A 20,935-nucleotide genomic window follows, 5' to 3' on the forward strand; every position below is an offset into this window, starting at 1 on the left:
TTTAGAGTTTACTTTCTATCTCAATATACAGGTGTACAAGATATTGTATTTCTGTACCCAATGATATACTGCACCTATCATCATATTATACCATTCTAGGTGCAAAACAAATTACATTACAGATTAAGAAACGTATCGCTTTCCTTAAAATATTCTTATCCATAAAATATATTCACAGACCAAAATTCAAATATACATATATGTAATTCGTTCGTAATCTTTAGAATGTGATGAATAAAGTATTATAAAAACAAACAGTAAACAACTAACTTTTTTTAGATTCTAGATTCCTTCGTAATCTACGGTAAATAATAGGAATTATGAAAGCAATTAATTTACTTTGTGACACATTGTGTAATATTGTATTATATATCATATTATGTTATATCATATCAATCTATGGTATTATAAATTGAGAAAAATTAAACAAAAAAGATTGATTAATTATATCTTTTTGAAAGACCTCTAAATATGTTGGCTTTCATACAATTTACTCTCTCCTTCAGTCTTGTTTCTAAATAAACATATAAAGTCTTTCTGGTGCCCATCCATAGCAAGAGCTTAGTTAAAACACTCTATTTTTCCATCATAAATCCTTCTTTCTTATCACGAAATAGTCCTTGAAAATCAAGACACAAATACGCAATTTTCTCATTTTTTTTTTTTTTTTTTGTTGACAATAAAATTCTACAACATCCACTTTTCATTTCCCTAAAAATTGTTTGCAATTTTACATCGTGCTGTACAAAGTTAGCAAGATGTTTGGCAAGTTGAAATGCTTGCTGTTTATCCTAATAACGAACTGTAAATTTTTGTTCTTAAGTTTATAAAAACCAAAATTTATATACACGTTTGTGTAAAGAATGCTCTGTTCAATGCTAGCTCCAAGTAAAAGAAAGTCACAACCTACACACATACGTTCACTAGATTTTCATGGAAATCGTCGAATAATTATTAAATTACTCTATCCATAACTACACGTTACATACAATTAGTTTGATATTGATTGAACAATAAATTAAAAAGAACCTTTCTGCGTAGAGAATATCACACACATTTATAACAGAGTTATAGCAAAATTATTAATATGTATATGTGTTATTGGTTTAGTGTAAAAAAGAAGGAATACAAAAATTGTGTATTATGAAATATTAAAAATTTGTATAGTAAAGCCATTGTAAAACTAAAAAAAAGAAAGAGATACCTATCCGTTTTTTTTAAGTGAATTTCAGAACACGTTTTTATGTATTTACTAAACCATGAAAGAGTAATTAGTAAACGGTATATTACTTTACCATTTACTTTATCTATTAGACGTAATTCATTTATTTACTCAACATCGAATTTAAGACACAAAATGAATACCAATGACATATTGATAATAGACAGTATTCTAAATATGCTTTCCGCAAATTGCTTTATCTATCACTTTAATAAAAAAACTTTGTCGTAATTTGTATTGTATTCTTAATATCATATTAAATCAATGTCGTAGTGTAGTATACCTTTACGTTTCCCATGTATTAAATCGTAATTTGCATTGTGGCATTAAAAGACGCATGTGTAAAAAAAATTACTTACATTAAATGACATTGATAAAAATAAGGACGTTATGATAAGTGACAATGGGATTCTATTAGTAGCTTTCCTCCCATAATGTGTAATATACACAAACCCATGACTGTTGTCAAACTTCCATGTGTTTGGAAGGTTGTTGAGATATGAATGGTTCGCTCCACATTCGACGTAAATCTCCCTGTAAATATCACATTCGTTACAATTTACGTCGTTTGCATAAAAAGAAATTAGAAGTACTATGTAAAAGTACCTTCAAATATGCCATTGTGAGCAATGGCAATAAAGTAAAGGGCACAAGGTACAATAAGGCAGGTTGCGCAGCTTTGAACACCTCAGAGCTTACAGTAGCAGTAAGTAAACCAAGAAAATAACCGATGAGTGAACAATGAAAATAACTAATGCGATTGATGTGTCGTGGCGGTGGAAGTCCTGTTTCACAACCACCGGGCAACAATTGAGTCTTTTTGTACGCGTCATATCGTAAAACGAAGCAAAGCAGCAGGCCTGGCATAACAACATCGCCAAGACCTAACATTGAAAAATGTCCTGCTTGATGCATCGATGGAAACACTAATTTCCCAGGTAAAGGAAGTTTTGGTGCTTCTCTTGCTACACCGCCTAAGTGCAACCTTCTAGCCACAAGATTCACTGGATTATCTGCTGGTCTAGTTGCTACCTGTAAATAATAATACATAAAACACTTTAATACAAACGTCCATTTATCGCAAATTTGTTGAAACTTACCTTAACCATTACGTTTGTGCTGAATATATAAGACGAAAAGAAAACCCAGAAGACATCATAAATGAGTAATCCAGTTAAGAGTATGGTGGATACCTTTAGACTAGGTAATCGAATAAATGCAATGAATGCTACACAAAGTCCCATACCCATTGCGTCCATGAGTAGCCAATGTCCAGTCAGTACCCATATGCATACTATACTCACACTCAATGAAAATGAAAGTAATTCTGCACCAGTAAACCTTCCACAAACACCAAAGGATATTTTATTACCATCCGAACATGGTCTAATGATATATTGACACATGGGCAAAAGAAGAAATGCCAACGCAACTGCAGCTACGACTGCAAAATAAATGTCCTTGATTAAATGCTGTTTTTTATATGAATGATAATAATAATCATAAAATCTATCATTCTATGAAACTTACTGGCTGTACAGATTGCTACAAGCATTTGCATGCTATCAAAAAAGAAAAACATGACGAGTAGAGAAATGGAAGCACCAAGAGGTAGACAAAGAGCATGCATTGTATTTAGTGTTTGAACTCTTCCATTAGCACCATCTGCATTTGCTGTGCTACTGTTACTCAAAATTCCAGTCAATAAATTATCACGTTCCTTTTCTTTTTCTCTTTCTCTAGCTTCCTGTTCCATGTTTAAAGATCGGAAACTGCCATAGACTATCAATAAAATTGATATTAGGAAAGTGGATATCCTAGATGAATCCATTATGGTATAAGCCCTAAAATGGTAAATGACTGTTGAACACCAGTATTAACTTCAATCAAGTACTACTTAGTTTATTACTCAATAATATTTTGATTCTAAAATAAATATTAATTGTAAGACTAACCACTGATAGTCAATTTGATACGTGGCCATCTTTAAAAATGCCTGGCCAAAGCATGAAACGCTATGCTAGGACACCTTCTGACATTGAGATGTCCTATTTGAAAGTGCTTTCTGCCTGCAATAACCTACATCAGAGATCATCTGTAATCACTATAAATATAATGCGTTAACATCTACAACATAAAAATCTCCAAAACAGAAATACATATAATACATAGCTGCTGTACCTGCAACGCTGTGCATTCAACATTGTCAGTAATGAAATTAGGCCTTGTGTAACTTCGGTCACCCCCTTTAAAAAATAAAACAAAAATACAACATCAGTGATATTAAACGACGAAATAAAACAGTCAAAATTACTACCAAGCTAATTACATAAAGATACGGAGTCCAGTCATCTAAAATGGGAACGCAAAAAAAAAATAGTAATTCAATAGGTCAATGAGTTTTATGAGTTTTCGAAAAGTCGTGTAACTAATATGGCAGTGATCGCAACGTGAGAAAACGCGCTCGGAATGCTCGCAATAACTCAGAATAATTTACGTCCATCAGTAAAAACCACTGAGATATTAGACGCGGAAGACACTTTCGTACAGCTACTTTCAAACTTTCGCTACACTCGTTTGTAACAACCAAACACGGTGCAAGTGTAATATCAGCTACAATTGCTCTTTTACGAGATGTTAACGCTAGCAGTAAGTTTACTGCAATTCCACTGCCATTTCATTGAATGTATCATAAGTAAATGGAACAAATATTAGAAAGAAATGAAAATTATTTGTAAAACATAGATGTACACCATTTTGGTAAACAGAAGGGTCACGTGACTAGCTGTGGCCCCAAGAGGTTGCTACTCCCTTACCCTAGATTATGTCTCGACGCGATATTTTAGAGACCCAGACATCTCACCTGGGCGGTCCGAAGTTTGGCCCTTTTGTACGTTCTCTCATCACCTCATATATTCACGATTTCCGTGATAACGAGTAAAAGTCACGAGAGAATACGAAAACACGAGAAAAGTATATTAGCGCGCGATCGGTCAACTACCACAGTTAACTACACAGGTCAACTGTTGGTTGACAGGCGCAGACCTGCGTCAAGATTCTCTACTGGGTGTTCGAAATGCATTAACTTTAACAAATTAATATCTGCAATAGTAAGGCAGTAGCAAGCAGCATGTACATCCGTTTCGTTTATTTTAAATAAGCAATACTTTTTTTTTTAAATGTACAAAAGGTATTTTCGACGAATTTCTAATATTATCTGCCAATAATGAATTTCACGTTGAAACATGCAACAGTCGGCGCACGAAACTGTGTTTCATTATGTAATAGTTATATATTTCGTATATTATAATATAGTGAAAGAATGATTATATCCCTTTAATTACAGAGTATATTTAATTTAAAGGAAAGTGTCGTAAATTTACATTAATGAAATAATTTTTAAGTATTGAGTTATAACGGGGATTTTTATTGTACATTTTACCTTTTGCTTCATAATTTCAAGAAAATTTAGATTACGTCAGTAGAGCATATGTATTTATATACATATAAATCTTGGGGATAATGTATGTAAGAAAATTATATGTCTATACAACTTAGCATTTTATTTATTAAATTTTTGACTATATTGGTAGTTATATTTATGAGAATCTTAAAACACTTAACAAAAATGCTTAAAAATAGCTTTATTTTAAAAATAAGTTCTCATTAGAAATATCAAAGAGGAAATATATATGCATATCATAAACTGTTTTATATTATATATTATATATATATATATATATATATATATATATATATATATATATATGCGAAGTAAGGGAACGGTACTCGAAAGGTGACTTGTATTACGGATTAAGAAATATTTTAAATTTTGATTTGATTCAATGAAATTAAAATTTACAACCATAAACTAAATATAACACGTATGTAATATCTTAAGAGAATTTGTATCATTTGTACTAAAATACCGACTGAGAAGAAGTAGTGGTTTTTGCGTCCCCTGTGATTTACAGTGATGATTTTAGCATGTTTTTGATGACGGATGACGGGAGTTGAGTCGGTAACGTTGGTATTCGTTTTCATATTATCGATAAAGTAAAATAACATTGAACTCTATCTTTCATAACTTTGCTTATTAAACCTTATCGAAATAAGAAACATTAAATTATCTGAATCAAACGATTAATACATGTAGTCGATTGAAGTTTTCGCATTTCTGTGTTTCGTATATATACACTACGAATACGTGAGGTGACTACCTAGTTATTAATACATCGAAATTCGTAATATACTCTTCGTACGGTAAAACGAAGAGGCACTCGAACACTTCTTACTCGTGTGATCTGCTCAGATAAATTAAGAGCTTGGTTTCATTTGAAGATAATGGTCAGTATCAAACATCTAATCGAAGAGTGTACTGAGTGCTTCTTCATGACATTTCGGGCAATTCGCTCCAGCAGAACGTACGCATATTTCGCCAAATGACAGAACGAATATCTTTTCGTTGGCGTGTTCGTTCTAAAAAGTACGTAAAAAAAGAATTTCGTTAGATTCCTGTCGCGTGATAAATCTATCCGTATGACGTTAAATAATTATATGTATGTTCCATTGTTTGACTTTGGCATCGTCGACTATGACTTTAACACATGTGACATGTATAGAATTCTCGTTTTAAGATCAAATAGGAAAACGTCAAGAATGACAGTGACCCAATACGATCTTTCTCGTTTCGATAACAACTAGTAACTTTTTTCGTTAACTTACAACCTAGTTTCGATGTAGTCCAAATAATGCTATGAAAACAAAGACAACATATGCTACATATTGCAAAAACATTTATTATAATTTATCTCTCGAAATTCATCGTGTAAAGGTTCTTTATGATCACATAAGCTATCGATTATTATATTTGTTTGTGATACACTGAAACGATCTTTTCTCATGAAAAATAACGAGAAGGATAGAAGGAGAACGAATCGAAGAAATTTGCAAAATCACAGATTACCCGTAATCAAATTTGTATGTGTTCGTATACACGAACATTATATAGGTGACTCGGTAATAAAGGTTAGGCGCCGTCACTAAGGAACGTGGCAGGTTACCACGCTGTGCAAAAGGAGAGACCCATACTATATCCAAATACCGTGCTTTTAAGGCACGTTCTTCGAGTCTGTTGGTATCGCTGCTGGTGTTATTGCGACTAACAAACAGTGTATAAGTACGAATTTCGATCTAAGAGCGTACAGTCTGTGGGCTGGAAAAATACCAAAATGGTGGCTGTACGATACGGGTGATGTGTACGCAGATATTGGAGTGCATTGTAATTTCAGGAAAAACACGTGCGAACACACAACATATACAAAAATGGGTGACTCGAAGGCGCAACACGGTACACAGGAGATGAAAGGCTGGCTCTTTAAATGGACTAATTATTTAAAAGGTTATCAACGAAGATGGTTCGTCCTGTCAAATGGCCTACTGTCGTATTACAGGTAGTTTTCTATGTGTCAGTTACTTTCATTTCAGTTTACCTTCACTTTTAATCGCGTGTTCAATCACGCCAAAAATCAATGTGATTTCTATTCGTAACGTGATTATTTTAACACGGGTTCCAGTCCCGTGATGTGGTTTCCAACAGCATAATAACAATTATTGACAGACAAAATTTATTTGGATACAATACGGAGCTGTTCCCTTTTTTTCATTATTACATACTTACCAAAGCACTGTGTGTATATTTTCTAATAGAATCTCACACTTTCAAGTTGATCTTATATCGGAGTAAAATTTGAAAAGAAATTGTAATGATTACTGTCATAGCTATATAACCTTAATTAGGTATTTATTATTTACATATATATATTAGATGAAAATATAGCTACATTGAGTTTAGTTTATAATGTTTTACTTCTAGTTAAACAAAGAAAAGTTATAAATTTCTTGAATGAATCTATTACTTCTATGAAATGTAACATATAAGCATAATGTTATGCTTATAAACACATGCATGTTTACAGCCGCATGCGTATGCTTTCATCTTGTGTATTATATATGTAATGCTATAAGTACAAATATTTGATTTTCAACTTAAATATGACACTAAGTCATCGTGTAATTATGGTTCAAAGAAAAAGATCTTGCATTGAAAAGTTTAAGGAACAGCTTTGGATTACGTATCTGACATAGTGTTCGATCATGCTTGTGATTCTGTCAATGACTTAAACAGTTGGTATTTAAGAACACAACAAGTGAAATACAATACTAAACATTTAACAGTTTGAAATTGCATGTATGTAAGCAGCCAGTGAAGGCTGGATCATGGATATTATTGATATGGTTTATCCAAGTATATTTAACTGAATCTTAATCATGATTTTGTCCAAAACTCATATTTACATATTCCATACTTATCCATTTTAGTTTGAGCAACATCCTTGAGCATGTACATGCCGCAGAACACATTGAGATCTACGTTAAAATGGTTGAAAAGCATTGAAAGAAAGAGTGGCTGGTCGCAAGGACCATATTTTTTGTGTGTATATATATATATATACACACACATACACCCACATACACACATACTCGCTTATATATATCACACGCATCAGAGAAGATTTATTGCATATTTGCCTTTTTACTATTCTTTTTTTCCAGTACAGCGAAACTTTACGTTGAATGATTTTTGGTTTACTTTTGTATATAGTTATGTGGGAGAGTAAAAAAATCGCTAAACATTATTTAACCATCGTTAGTCACGTAAAAAGTGTTGCAACGTTTTATTTTCGCGGACGAAACTTAGGTCACCCCGGTCTCACAGTTACCGGTTGTGGATACAGGTGAGATAGTTCTAAACGAGTATAACGTATATGTCGATGATTCCACTATTCTATTTCTTTATATTTAGAACATGCGCGTTCCCTGACAACATGCAATGCCCACATTTTTTAATTTTCCGCTTGGCACAGTTGTGTGATTTGAGTTTGCAACGCCTTTCCAAATTGCAAAAACAGAATGTCCTGCAACTTTATTTTTACACGAATTTTTCGAACTTCGTGATCGGTGAAACTGCTTCTCGCACAAAGTGTGTACACGCAACGCACGAACGTGATGGTTGCACTGTTGGCTATATTGCTATGTAAACAGGAGAGAATAGAAAGAAAAAGAGACTAAGTGAATGTATGTGTGTATATGAGAGAGTGAGAGAGAGAGAGAGAGAGAGAGAGAGGGAGGGAGGGAAGGAGCGAGGGAGAGAGAGAGAGAGAAAGTAATCAAGAAACGAAATATGAAAGAAAGAAAAGGAACATCGCTATATCGCGAAAATTCGTGGATAAACAGCGACAGAGATACAATTTTTTCTCGAAACAGATAAAAAAATTATCGCTTCGATACAATATTACACAATGTGAATAGGGTCTATTTGTTTTATGGACTGTTTAGGGCTGAACCAACAGGGGGGCCAAAGATATCAACACGACGCAAGCGGAAGGCTGGCAGAGCCTCCGAGTAAGTAAAATTATCGAAAAAACCGAAATATCCTGACTATTCTTTGAATCAAACTTTTTAATTAAAACAGACAAAGACGATGTTCGAGTTTTCATTTTCATTTCATTATACAGTCCTTGCCATGTTATATATATGTATATGTATATGTGTATATACATGTATATATATATATATATATTTGAGCTACGTATTATTAATACAACATTGTCAATATTCCTAATAATTTTACTTGCTTCCTGTCCATTTCTTACCCTTTTATCATAGATCTAATTTTACAGACCGATTCTCCTCAGTCCACCCCTCTCTTCTTAATTAAATCTCAGTTACTCTAAAAAGGTGGTAAAACTTGTATATTTTTTATGTTCTATGTGTACATATATACGTGCATATATACATGTTTACCACACACAAATATAAAACACACACACTGCTTTATATTGTCTAATAGTTCCAGTTCTGTTGAGGAGGTATTCCGAAGGTCTTTGCAGACCGTGTAAAGCTTTTACTGGCTCGTTGGGAATGTTCCAAGAAATAATTATAGCACGAATAGATGAGCTGGTATCAAGGAATACCGATAATCTTAATTTGTCGAATAGTTTCAATAGAGGAAACAAATATTTATTTCATTGATTAATTCTTATTGACGCGTTTAATGCGAATTTTCCTCGGTCAACTTATTCCCTGTTTTACATAACGTATGCAGAATTTATTCTTCCTATTCTACTACTTTTGGTTCCGTAATATTCAGACAGTGACGTAATAGTCTTTTATTGATGTAATATCTTCTTTAATATTAGCAAAGTAAGTTTAGTTTTTTTTTAAAAGAGTAGCCTTGTTATTTAAATGCCAATATTTAATAACATTGATAACTGTTCAATTGTCTAAAATCATCGGTCAGTAAAAGCATATATCAGATCCTCCAAGATACACTTTGCACTTTAATTTTCTCTCAATTTATACTAGATTGTTGTGTTTAGCCCAGTCATTTTATCTAATCGTTTACTCGTTACGCTTGGAACAATGTGCAACAGAACGACAATAAAACGATGAGATGCGATTATTTTTATGGATATGTATTTTTTATTCCTTGTTCTGCCTTTTCGATGTTTTACTTATGCGCACAATTTATGTTCGTACGTTTTATATACCCGCACTTCCCTCGCCCATCGAATACACATACGAATCCTCTACAATCGATAGATTTGAATCACATAAGTACATGTACCTCACACTGCAGTAAAACACATAGTTAAGATTACTTACTTACTGTCAAATAGTTTCGAAATACAATGACGAGTTCTACAAATTTTTATCATAATAGGTGGAAGGAGGAAGAAAATCAAAAAACCAGAAGAAACAAATTTTGCGCGAATGCCTGTGGTCTATGCGGACAATATGCAATAATAATTTCTGAACGCGTTAGCATGAGTATGATTATTCTTTCATCGTGTACAAAGTCTCGATCCCTTGCGTGTTAGATTTAATTCCACTGACCCTAAAGTGCATGACATGATCCGCGAGCTATCTGTTCCCCTTCTTTCAATCATCAGGCCGGCTATTGAGCATTGTACATTCTTTCTTTCTTTATTTTTTTTTTCCTGTACTCCTTTTTGTTTTCTCTTCACACAAATTACACCATTGGGTTCCTTTTTTTGTAGATTGTGTGTAAGAAAATATGGTGGTGTCATAGTCGGACAAATGGTAATGGGACTGCTTGGAAAAAGAGTTAATCGACCTCCTACTAATTTTATTTACACGAACTTCGTTTTCAAAGCTCTTTGAGTATTCACACTATAGTGCCACAGATTAACACAGACTGTCGTGTGTTCATCTCGTTTGCTACGCTGTACATGTTACGGTGAAAGTATCTAGTTTAATAATTCTATATAATAGATAGATGGTCCCATAGCATGGTTCTATAGAAATCTCTTGCGGTTTCATAGAATCCCTGCAAGGAGTTACGGTTAGTCATCAGATAGAACCTAGCGAACGAAAGAAATGTTTGCGTTAATAGTGGAATTTTAGTAAGATGAGGTTGGTGGATATAAAATTTCCTTTGTTCAAATAAAACCTCAATAAGGCCATAAACTAGATTTACTGGCCTATTAAAGTCTAATTTCGAAGAAACCAAATTTTATATACACCAACCTGACTAAAGAGATTTTATTTGTACAAGTTTCGTGTTACTGTAGAGTCAAGCGTACTCTGTCGCCTCGTTTCAGCTGAAGTTCACAGTAAAACGATCACGCGTCTAACTGAACAAATATCAGAGCCTTCTTGTACAGTTGAACTAATATTATTATTAAAATTTGACAAGTCGCAAGTTGATAATTAAAAAGGTACAACGTTACAAAAGTAAATCTCATAAGCTACAAATTATTTGATTATCTTATTTATTGTAACAGATCTAAATTTTTGCTCAAGACAGGACCAAGTTTTCCGAGATAGACAGAGAATGAGAGAGAGAGAGAGAGAGAGAGAGAGAGAGAGAGAGTCGGAAGGATTAATTACTTTCACGGTAACATGTACAACCTCGTGCCTGCGTATAATCTAATTACGTGTAATCATTTCTGGGGCGAATCAAAAGTGTTTTATTTTTGGCTTGGATAAACCTCAGGCTTGCATTAGACGCAGCAAACGGACTAATTTTGCAAACTCACGTCTGTCTTTCTCTGTGTCATTCGGTTCTCAATCGATTGAAGAATATGTCCGGGGAACTGTCGCTATTTTCCTTCTCTGTTTAGAAATCCCACGGAGATGTCGCACACGTGCCGCGGCACGATATCCTTGCATGGGGCCTTAATACACACCGTCGACGCTTGCACGTTCGTTGTGAGCAACGGTGGCACGCAAACCTTCCATATCAAGGCGGCGACAGAGGTAGAACGTCAGCAATGGGTCACGGCCCTCGAGTTGGCGAAGGCCAAGGCCATCCAGGCGATGGAATCTGGTCTGTATCAACGAAATATCATCCATTTTCTATCAGGCGTTCACCAGAGAGAGAGAGAGAGAGAGAGAGAGAGAGAGAGAGAGAGGGTCAGGAGGAGAGAGAGAATCAATCGTCAATCTTTGTCGATTATGTATCTACAGTAGCTCGTCAAAATATTTCAACACTTATCAGAGAAAATTGTATACGACACATTTTGGAATCTCGTTAATACTGTAATGAAATATTACTATTATAATTATAGTGGTAAAATTTGAAACCGATCTGGTAATGTATATAGAAGTTGCAAGACATCTATTGCAAACATAAATTCAGTAAATAGTTGGTACACGGTATGAATAGCCATTGTACAATAAGTGTTAAAGATAGTCTCACTGAACATTCAGGCTTATGAATATACTGGATAATTGAATGTTTAAATACTTTTGCGATCTCTGCAAAACATTGAGTTCTTTGTAACTTATGTGTACATTTCTACGTACAATTTATCGCTACAATCATGATAGTCGTATTTTATTGCGGTGTGAAGGAAATTTCAAGACGTTTTCTGCATAATTTATTCGTACATAATTAGATACGCATAATTTATTTGTAAAAAAATTGTTGTAATTGTTTAAATATTTTTGCAAGTTACTGTAACTGAAAAAGGGCTAAATTGGGCTGGAACTTGGAACTAACAGGGAAAGTTCAGCAGCTGAAAAATGTCAAATTATGCAGAAATGTAGTTTAAGTAATGTTAGCAACAACGCCGCTTTTCATTTCTGTAAACGAACGATTCATGGGGCTGTAAACACTCTTCAAAACAGTTCTCCGTCTTGATCTTCTAACAAACGAGGAAATGAAGAAGCTCAGTCGTCTGAAAAGAGAAGTGACTTCGTTATTTCTAAAAATGGAATTTATCACGCTCTCTTTAACTTTGAATTCCACAGGAAATCTAATTTTAATCGTTAAAGGACGACGATGGTCGTATTTATTAGACTGATTGAACAGTAGGTGTCTCTTATTGCGAATATTAGGTTTGCAGACGATATCGGTCGATCGTCAATATATAATCGAGTAATTATATATAACTTTGATAGACGATGCACGATTTTGATTTAGAGTCGCATGATTCCGACTGATTTTTTCTCTCTTATGATTTACTGGCTACTGATACTGAGTAGGAAACATTTGCTATTTGAAGAATCAATGAATCTATTAACAGTTTGCGAACCGTATGAAATAGCATTAAAGGCAATTGTCCATAGTAACTCTTCTAACATTTACGCAATTGACAGCCTGGTAGTTTTTCACGAAGATAAATGACGATTTAATCGACGCGAGATACAATTATGTAATCGTGAAAATCTTAATTGTAATTTAGAATTAGACATAAAGTAGATTTATATTTTTTCAATGCTATTTTTTTTTATCTAAAACATTTAAGGATACGCTCAAATATTCTTTATGGAAACTGGTCGTCCCTGCAGTATCTGTTAGCTAACGGTTAGACTGCGGAATTTTTATGCGTCTGTGGAATACTTAAAAATGCACAGAATGCATAAATATTCAAAATGGAATACTGATCATAATATTTCACTTTTATAATGAATTTCACTTTTTGCAGTTGTGAATTTTACAAGTTATTTGCTAAATATTCTTAATATACCAATGATATAATGATCATTCCTACCATACAATTTATAATATTACTAAAAAGATCATCAATCTTTAGAGCATAATAATTGGTATCTCCATTGAAATTGTATTATTATAAATTTATAAATTTGCTTTCTTGAATACTTAATTTTTTCTACACAAATAAAGCATTTCAATAAAAGATAACGCACGGGGAAGTCTGGATGATAAGCGAAACGAAAAGAAAAGCAAACACGTCTTGATCCACATTTACAACTACATTTACTTGTGTTTTCCTTTGTTATCGATCTCTGTTGTTACACAACATTTCCTTTTCATTAATAGATAATACATTCAAATACTTATATATTTGTACACAGATATCTTTGTCTATCTATTTTATCTTCATCCTTTAACTCAAAAGAAATTGATTTCGCAATTTAATAAATGATATTGAATCATATGTAATTGTAGAAGACGATATTGAATTATAGTCACGTTCTCTTTTGTTGAAGTATCATAGACAATAAAAGATTCTCCGTTGTCTTTAATAAAATATTGAGTTGAATGAGAGTTAAATTGCTCTTAGAGGACGTTAAAACAGTTACGTTATGTAAAGTAAAATTTGTTTCAGAAGAAGAGGAGGAAGAATTTCAGGATAATGATAGCCAAAAACCAGAACAAGTTACTGTAAAGGACTTATCGCAGCGCTTAGAAAACTTGCAGGCCTGTAATGATTTACTGATAAAGAAAGGGACTATGCTTCAGCGAGTTTTAAACGAGCTCGAAACGTTGGAGCCCCCGTCGCCTGAGCTAGCTGCGAAAGTCAAGACAGTCAGTGAACGAGCCACGCTCTTTCGCATCGCGGCCGGTGCTATGGTTAATGTAAGTTGAAAGGCCATCGTTAAGACTAATATACAGATGAAAATTTCTGGCCAACGATGTATAAAATTAGCTCATTCGCTGCGCGTAGCAACCGTGCAGCTTTGTCGCTAAATATTAGGTTCAAAAGACTCCTTCTTATGTGCTAATTAATATTTCTAAACAGTTTTTAATTTATTAGTGTAGTTGCTTATGTTATTGATTTATAGAATACAACCAAATATTTATTTCTATTTCCATTAAATTTATAAAGTTATAAAAATCTGAATATTATATTAAAGATATTGATTTTGGAAGTATATGTATATTTATAAAGTCACATAGAGAACTAATTCTGATTTCAGGCAAGTCACGACTACTTGCAACTAGCGCAGCAGCAGGAACCAAAATGGAAGAAGATGCTGCAGCACGAGCGTGACCAGAAAGTGAGAATAGAAAAAATGGTCGAGCAATTGGCCAGGCAACATTCTCACTTGGAAGAGGCTGCGCAACATGCCCTACCCTCGGCAGCTCCAGCAGGGGGACACAGAGCTTCGCGTAATAATTTCTTTTTTTATATTAACGCAATTGCTAATGCTGTAATTAATATTTTGATGCAAGTGTTGCGTTTGCGAACAGTCGTTGCGTGTAACGATGCTAAGAAAGACGGACTCGAGTGTTCGTTCATTTTCCACACTGTGCCGAGCTTTTACCTTTGTACATTGTACGCAACACAATACTCTGATTGTGCTATAGGCCTTTTAACTCTGTAACATTGACCTGAGATTCTAATAGAAATGTATGTTAAATACACATGGTCACATAAGTGTGTATCTACCGAGTGTGAGATGCTGTATTCATTAGATAATAGTGCACAGCTGCATAGTTTCACCTTACTTAATATACCGACTGTTTGATCATACGCTTAGCTGTGTAGCACGTGAATTTGATTTTTCGCGCCTTCGAGTGCCTTATCGTTCTTTAACCAGATGGCAGTCGTGAAACTCTATTTGCTTTGAACGGTGTCGCGACTTACGCGGCCTAAAGTCTATGCATGCAAGACGTGCAGTACATTCTATATTCTACTACATATATTGTATGGCATATTACAGTAATGTATACAAGGCTTATATGTACATATATATATATACATCTAGAGATATATATACATAATATACACATGCACGGGTGTGCTTTCATTTCTCCCAAGTTTAGTACTTCATCAGACTCAGATGGCCTTGCAAATTTCCGTTTTGTGTGAATATTTTTTTGACAGCTTTTTTTCGCGACTTTACCATTAAATTCGATGTGATAAAGCTGAATCGAGCGTCGAAATCATCGACGATTGTGCGACGAGAGGATCAGTGGAAAGATGCTAAACTGATAGTTAAACGGGGCGAAGGGAAGAAGTTTATCATCAACGGGTTTAGAACGGTCCGCAGCTTCAATCAAATTGATAGCAAGGGCCAAAATATATAAGAGCGCCGAACTTATTCTCGAACGTAGCATAACCTAATGGGTGGTACATTATAGTTGCCTATAAAAAAAATCACAGTGTACGAGCATCTTTAGTGATTCATTATTCGTTACTTTAACCAGTACTGCAGGTGTGGACCGAGTTTGGAGGGGGTAGAGGACGGTACAACTTAATGGCAACAGCCAGTTGTCATACCACGATTCAATCGGTTAGGAAGGGGAGTGATACAAATAATAAGAACAGGGGAGGGGTTGAAGAATTATTTCAAAGCAGAGAAGTAAAGTGAAATAAATTTGAGCAGTGGCATGCGCGGTTATATAGGTTCAATAAATTTCTCACTTTGTGTTACACTTTTCGTTGGCGCGAAATGTGTTCCATTGCGTAATCTTAATAATAGCTTTAATTGTATTTTATGTTTATGTATTCGCGTTTTATCTCTAATTCTAACAAGGAATATGAGTCATGATATATAAAGGTTTATCTCCATTTTCAATTATAAAGTTTACTGTAAGATTGTAATTGAATAACTCTCTCTCTGTTTTATTGATTGACTAAATCTCATTTAGCTTTGCATATATACGTTTACCGCTACTTATTTAATTAACCATTCAGTCAAACTAAGCAAAATTTTGGTTATCTTTGTAGATACAACAGTCACAACTTCCCCATCAGAAGACGAAGAAGATAATGTTGAGTTTTATGATGCACAAGAATCTGATACTTTTACTTTGAGTATACCCGGTGTCCAAGCGAATAATTCAAGAGATCGAACTGATTCTCAAGGTAGTGACGATGGCTCTAGTTCAGAAGGAGATCAGACACCTTTGCCTTTGTCAGATACAGCTACCACAAATTCCTTTCGCATTGTGACCGATTCTACAGTAGTAACTCCTACCACTGCTGCAAATACTAACAATCTGGACAATGTAAGTGAATTTTGCTTACCATTTGATTATCAAATTTTAATTAAATTGACTTTTCATTTATATTTATGTAATTTCATTCATTTTGTATCAGACAAATTGGGAGTCTAACAATGGCAGCAGTGGCAGCACCGGGGTAACAGGTCTTAAACAAAAACGGAGAACTAGAGTACCTGAGAAACCAAATTATCCATTAAATTTATGGAGTATTATGAAAAATTGCATTGGCAAAGATTTGTCAAAAATTCCAATGCCTGTCAATTTTTCTGAGCCGCTTAGTATGCTTCAGCGACTTACAGAAGATTATGAATATGCAGATATTCTTGACAGGTATATTTTGTCTCAATTTTTATTTATTTTATTGTGTATAAAAAAAAAGAAAAAATATCTATTTTGATCTCATACAGGGCAGCAGAATGTACAGATGGCTATGAACAAATGGCTTATGTTGCTGCATTTACCATATCTAGTTATTCCACAACTGCTTCCAGAACTGGCAAGCCTTTTAATCCTTTATTAGGTGAAACGTATGAGTGCGATCGAATTGATGATCTAGGATGGCGTGCGATTTCAGAACAAGTATCTCATCACCCTCCAATGTTAGCGCAACATTGCGAAGGCCGAAAGTGGCGTTGTTGGCAAGAGTTTACTATGGCATCTAAATTCCGTGGGAAATACCTCCAGGTATTCTTTATAAATCACTAAAGAAGCAACCTTTTCTAATATTGTAAACAAACGTTCAACATTTAATCCCGTTATGGCTCAATAGGTAATACCATTAGGAACTGCTCATCTTGAAATGGAAGGTGGTACACATCACTACACGTGGCGAAAAGTTACTACTACGGTACACAATATTATAGTAGGAAAATTATGGGTTGATCAAAGTGGTGATACAGATATTGTAAATCACAAACAAGGTATCAAGTGCCATTTGAAATACACGCCCTATTCATACTTTTCGAGAGATAGTCAGCGTAAAGTAAAAGGGGTAGTCATGAACTCAAGTAATGAAGTTAAATGGGTAGTACAAGGTACGTGGGACTCGAAGATAGAAATCGCTCCTGTTATCAGTACGTCTGGTACACCAGACAATCCAGTATACAAAACAGGGCCTTACATACTCGCTTGGAAGCGTCGTATGCCATCGTAAGTATTTTATTAAATTAAGGTTTATGTTAAAGAAGAAAGCTGATACATTTTTATGCATTATAATATTTCTACTATCACAGTGAAGATAGCGAAAAGTATTATAATTTCACCGAATTAGCGTGTCAACTTAATGAGCCTGAGGAAGGTATAGCTCCAACAGATTCTCGATTTAGGCCTGATCAAAGATTAATGGAAAATGGTGAATGGGACAAAGCGAATGCGGAAAAACTTCGATTAGAAGAAAAACAAAGAGCTGTTCGACGTGCAAGGGAACACGAAGCTGAAAAAGCGGCCGTTCAAGGTATTCTAAAAATATATTTTCTAAAATAATTTAAGGTAGAATTATTTAATATTGAGATATTTTATAATTGAAAATTTAATTTATATTAGGTTTACCATATGAAACTTACGAACCTTTATGGTTTAAGAAAGAGCAGGATCCTTACACGGACAGTCTGTGCTACGTATACGGTGGTGAATACTGGGAATGTAAGAGTAAAGGTGATTGGTCACGATGTCCAAACATATTTTAGCTTACTATATAATTATATCAATATTGTGACCGCCAATATACAATGCAGAAATGTTTGAATTTGTTTTACGCGAAGATAGCCGATTTAGAAATCACTGCTTCTGAAAAAAAATGCTGATATGATATAATCGGGTTGTTAGAGGACATGGCATAGTCGTTATTTCTTCCAATGAACTGGTCGAAGTTGGCATTCTAACACATGAAATGAGCGTTTTGTAGTGTATCATTATTTCCATTCTCCTACACATCCTTTTGTCTGTTCATATTGCCGCTGCATCCCTCTCTTTTGTCCACTTTTCTAAACAACCAAGAACATTATCATATACTATCCATATGGCCCAATTAGCGCTTTGCATACAATGTTTGTATAGGCTTAAAAATTTCCTGTATTTCTTATTAGGTTCCATTATTAAGCTAAATGTGTCATAATACATTCACGAGAAATTCAGATACGATGATAAGCAAATAATGCGCGAAAATTTTGTTAATTCAGTTCATAACTGATATAGCAATAACAATGATAATTTTTATTACGAGAACATTAATAATATATTAGAAATTAAAACTATAGTTATTGGGAGTTTAAGTTTGAATACGAGAACCCGCTTAATGCAATTACAGTATTCATAATTTGTTTTAAACAAATTTAGATATATTTAAATTTCTCTTTTTTTAAAAAATGGAACTGAATTCATAAGTTCTAAGAAGCCGATCGTAATAGCAATTTCGGAAAATTTCCATAACTTTCTGATAACATGGTTATCACGTATCCATCGCGGAAAGTACTTACATAGACTGTAAAATGTATTTTTGATGCTTGACGCGATGCTGAAGATATTTAAAAAAAATTAATTGAAATTAAATTTTTAATAGTATTGCTGAGTAAATTATAAGTAAGAAATAATCGCGTTGAATGTAACTAAAGCCTTATTGAATTATTTAAAGTAGATATTAATAGGTAAACATGTTTTTACGATATTGGTTATTTATACGTGTGGTGCGGCCAGACTGTTCATTCGACTGCCTCGTCTTAGCCTTTGCACAAAAACTGGATAAGAGGTGGCATTCGTTTACGTTGATACGACAATCTGTAACCGCTACGAAAAGAAATGTTCCTGCGGATAAAGTGATCGTAGCAATGAGAGAACTCACTATGTTGAAACATCATCTCGGTGATTTACTCGAATGGCGTATTTGTTACTATTTAACATACGGTGAAAATAAGAAAGAAGAAGCAGATGGTATAAATGAGTATGCTTCCAAAATTCTGCATTTTACCATGCAGAGGTAGACTCTTGAATGTTCCACAAAATATTGACTGGTTACCTAACCAGCCTAATTACTATACACTCCGTCGAGCTAATGTTACAAAACATAATCAATATTATTACGGGAAGAGTGTAAGGAGAATATAAAGTCACACTAAAGGCTCATAAGTTGTAGTAAGTTCTTTTCTCTTTCTCACTTCTTTTTTAAGGGAACGCTTCAACTCAGAGCATTAACATTCATTAAAAGCCCAGGTCCTTTTTCCAAGCTACATTATGTAGACACGCACACATCCATACACAGGTACAAACTGCGCGAGCGATTGTGTACGTACGTACGTACGTATGTATGTATGTATGTTTGTCTGTATGTATGTATGTGTGTATGTGTGTATGTACGTACGTACGTATGTGTGCATGTATGTATGTATGCTCGTATGTACATATGATAATTAATAAAACCCATTGTATATCCCTCTTATGAGCACATCATACAGTTGTTCCGTTCATAGTATTTGTATATTGACAACTATATATTTCAGTCTGTATAGGATCGCATTCAACGGAACATCTAGCTTGCAACCAATGTCTACAATGATTGTTATAATTAAGTATTTGGCTGTATTATAATTTTAATAGTTGATTATAATCGGATATATCTGTATACATATAAATACAAATTAACTATAAAAATAAATAATTTAAAGAAAATACAATAAGACGGATAGAACAGATGTTTGAATTATATAGTGCTTGTACATTAGCTATTCGTGTGGAACGATAAATACAAAATGCTTCGCTACAAAAAATCGAGAAAATATCTTCGTAGCATTCACATAATTGCCTTTTGGCATCTCCTATGTAATACCCGTTGGTCGCACAAAAAAGGATATGGTGCAATTATTTATACGATAAATAACTGTAGTTTTCTTTTTGTTCCATCAAACAAATTGTATTGACTTATTGTAACAAATTAAATACGATCTTGAACGGGTAATATCTAGCATTGAATATTTCATTACTATCCAACGATCGGTCCATTTACCTACCATTACCAAAAGCCGTCGTTTGATATCTCGCATGCTATAATGGAATACATTGGAATGTTATTCTGCTTCGTTTTATAGTTTGCTTTTCATTCTGACGCGCGCGAAATCATTAACATCCATGACCTTTATTATACTTCCGTTATAAAAAATAAAATCAATTTTCGTAAAACATGAGAAGAGCTTATTACTGAAATTACTTTAAATAAAAAAATGGAAACATGTATGATGGAAAAGGTCGAAGTATTTGTTAAAGAATTTCTCTTTTATTCCGCGTTTTTCGCATCTAGTTCCCTATTCCGATAAGACCAAGACGTCATCGATTTTATGACGTATGAATGAAATATATATTAAGAATTCCTCGCTTATCGTAATTAAGAGGAAAACGGTCTGATAGATACGCCGATATTTTTGTTTCTACAGTTTTAC

The 20,935-nt window shown here is 34.0% G+C and overlaps 3 protein-coding genes across 16 annotated transcripts; 2 read left to right on the forward strand and 1 right to left on the reverse strand.

The window, feature by feature from the left end:
* Positions 1–654: 654 nt before the first annotated feature.
* On the reverse strand, positions 655–4,455 carry LOC117215904 (signal peptide peptidase-like 3). 4 transcript variants are annotated; one of them, XM_033462469.1, is made up of 7 exons: positions 4,086–4,447; positions 3,404–3,468; positions 3,178–3,326; positions 2,753–3,066; positions 2,323–2,666; positions 1,829–2,254; positions 655–1,756 (listed from the first exon to the last, which is right to left on the reverse strand). In XM_033462469.1, the coding sequence occupies exons 3-7, from the start codon at positions 3,204–3,206 to the stop codon at positions 1,688–1,690; spliced, it is 1,182 nt and encodes a 393-aa protein (XP_033318360.1). In that variant the 5' UTR covers positions 3,207–3,326; positions 3,404–3,468; positions 4,086–4,447; the 3' UTR covers positions 655–1,687. The 4 variants fall into 4 exon arrangements, with proteins under 4 accessions (XP_033318360.1, XP_033318358.1, XP_033318365.1 ...); XM_033462467.1 differs by having other exon boundaries at positions 1,688–1,756; positions 4,039–4,455; XM_033462474.1 differs by lacking the exon at positions 4,086–4,447 and adding an exon at positions 3,552–3,980 and having other exon boundaries at positions 1,688–1,756.
* An 830-nt stretch (positions 4,456–5,285) lies between these two features.
* Positions 5,286–19,631, forward strand: LOC117216674 (oxysterol-binding protein 1). Of its 11 annotated transcripts, none has more exons than XM_033463589.1 (12): positions 5,286–5,434; positions 6,514–6,675; positions 8,621–8,686; positions 11,431–11,636; positions 13,885–14,135; positions 14,477–14,669; positions 16,234–16,514; positions 16,606–16,841; positions 16,919–17,195; positions 17,281–17,660; positions 17,744–17,964; positions 18,054–19,631. In XM_033463589.1, exons 2-12 carry the CDS (start codon positions 6,548–6,550, stop codon positions 18,194–18,196), a joined length of 2,382 nt encoding a protein of 793 aa, XP_033319480.1. In that variant the 5' UTR covers positions 5,286–5,434; positions 6,514–6,547; the 3' UTR covers positions 18,197–19,631. The 11 variants fall into 11 exon arrangements, with proteins under 11 accessions (XP_033319480.1, XP_033319484.1, XP_033319483.1 ...); XM_033463592.1 differs by lacking the exon at positions 5,286–5,434 and adding an exon at positions 5,555–5,569; XM_033463584.1 differs by lacking the exon at positions 5,286–5,434 and adding an exon at positions 5,576–5,708.
* LOC117216680 lies at positions 6,688–8,614 on the forward strand. The gene is made up of 2 exons (XM_033463601.1): positions 6,688–8,019; positions 8,088–8,614. Exons 1-2 carry the CDS (start codon positions 7,859–7,861, stop codon positions 8,320–8,322), a joined length of 396 nt encoding a protein of 131 aa, XP_033319492.1. The 5' UTR covers positions 6,688–7,858; the 3' UTR covers positions 8,323–8,614.
* Positions 19,632–20,935: the final 1,304 nt, after the last annotated feature.

The sequence above is a fragment of the Bombus bifarius genome, unplaced genomic scaffold (genome assembly GCF_011952205.1).
Source record: "Bombus bifarius isolate JDL3187 unplaced genomic scaffold, Bbif_JDL3187 scf7180000007973, whole genome shotgun sequence".
Lineage (NCBI taxonomy): Eukaryota > Metazoa > Arthropoda > Insecta > Hymenoptera > Apidae > Bombus > Bombus bifarius.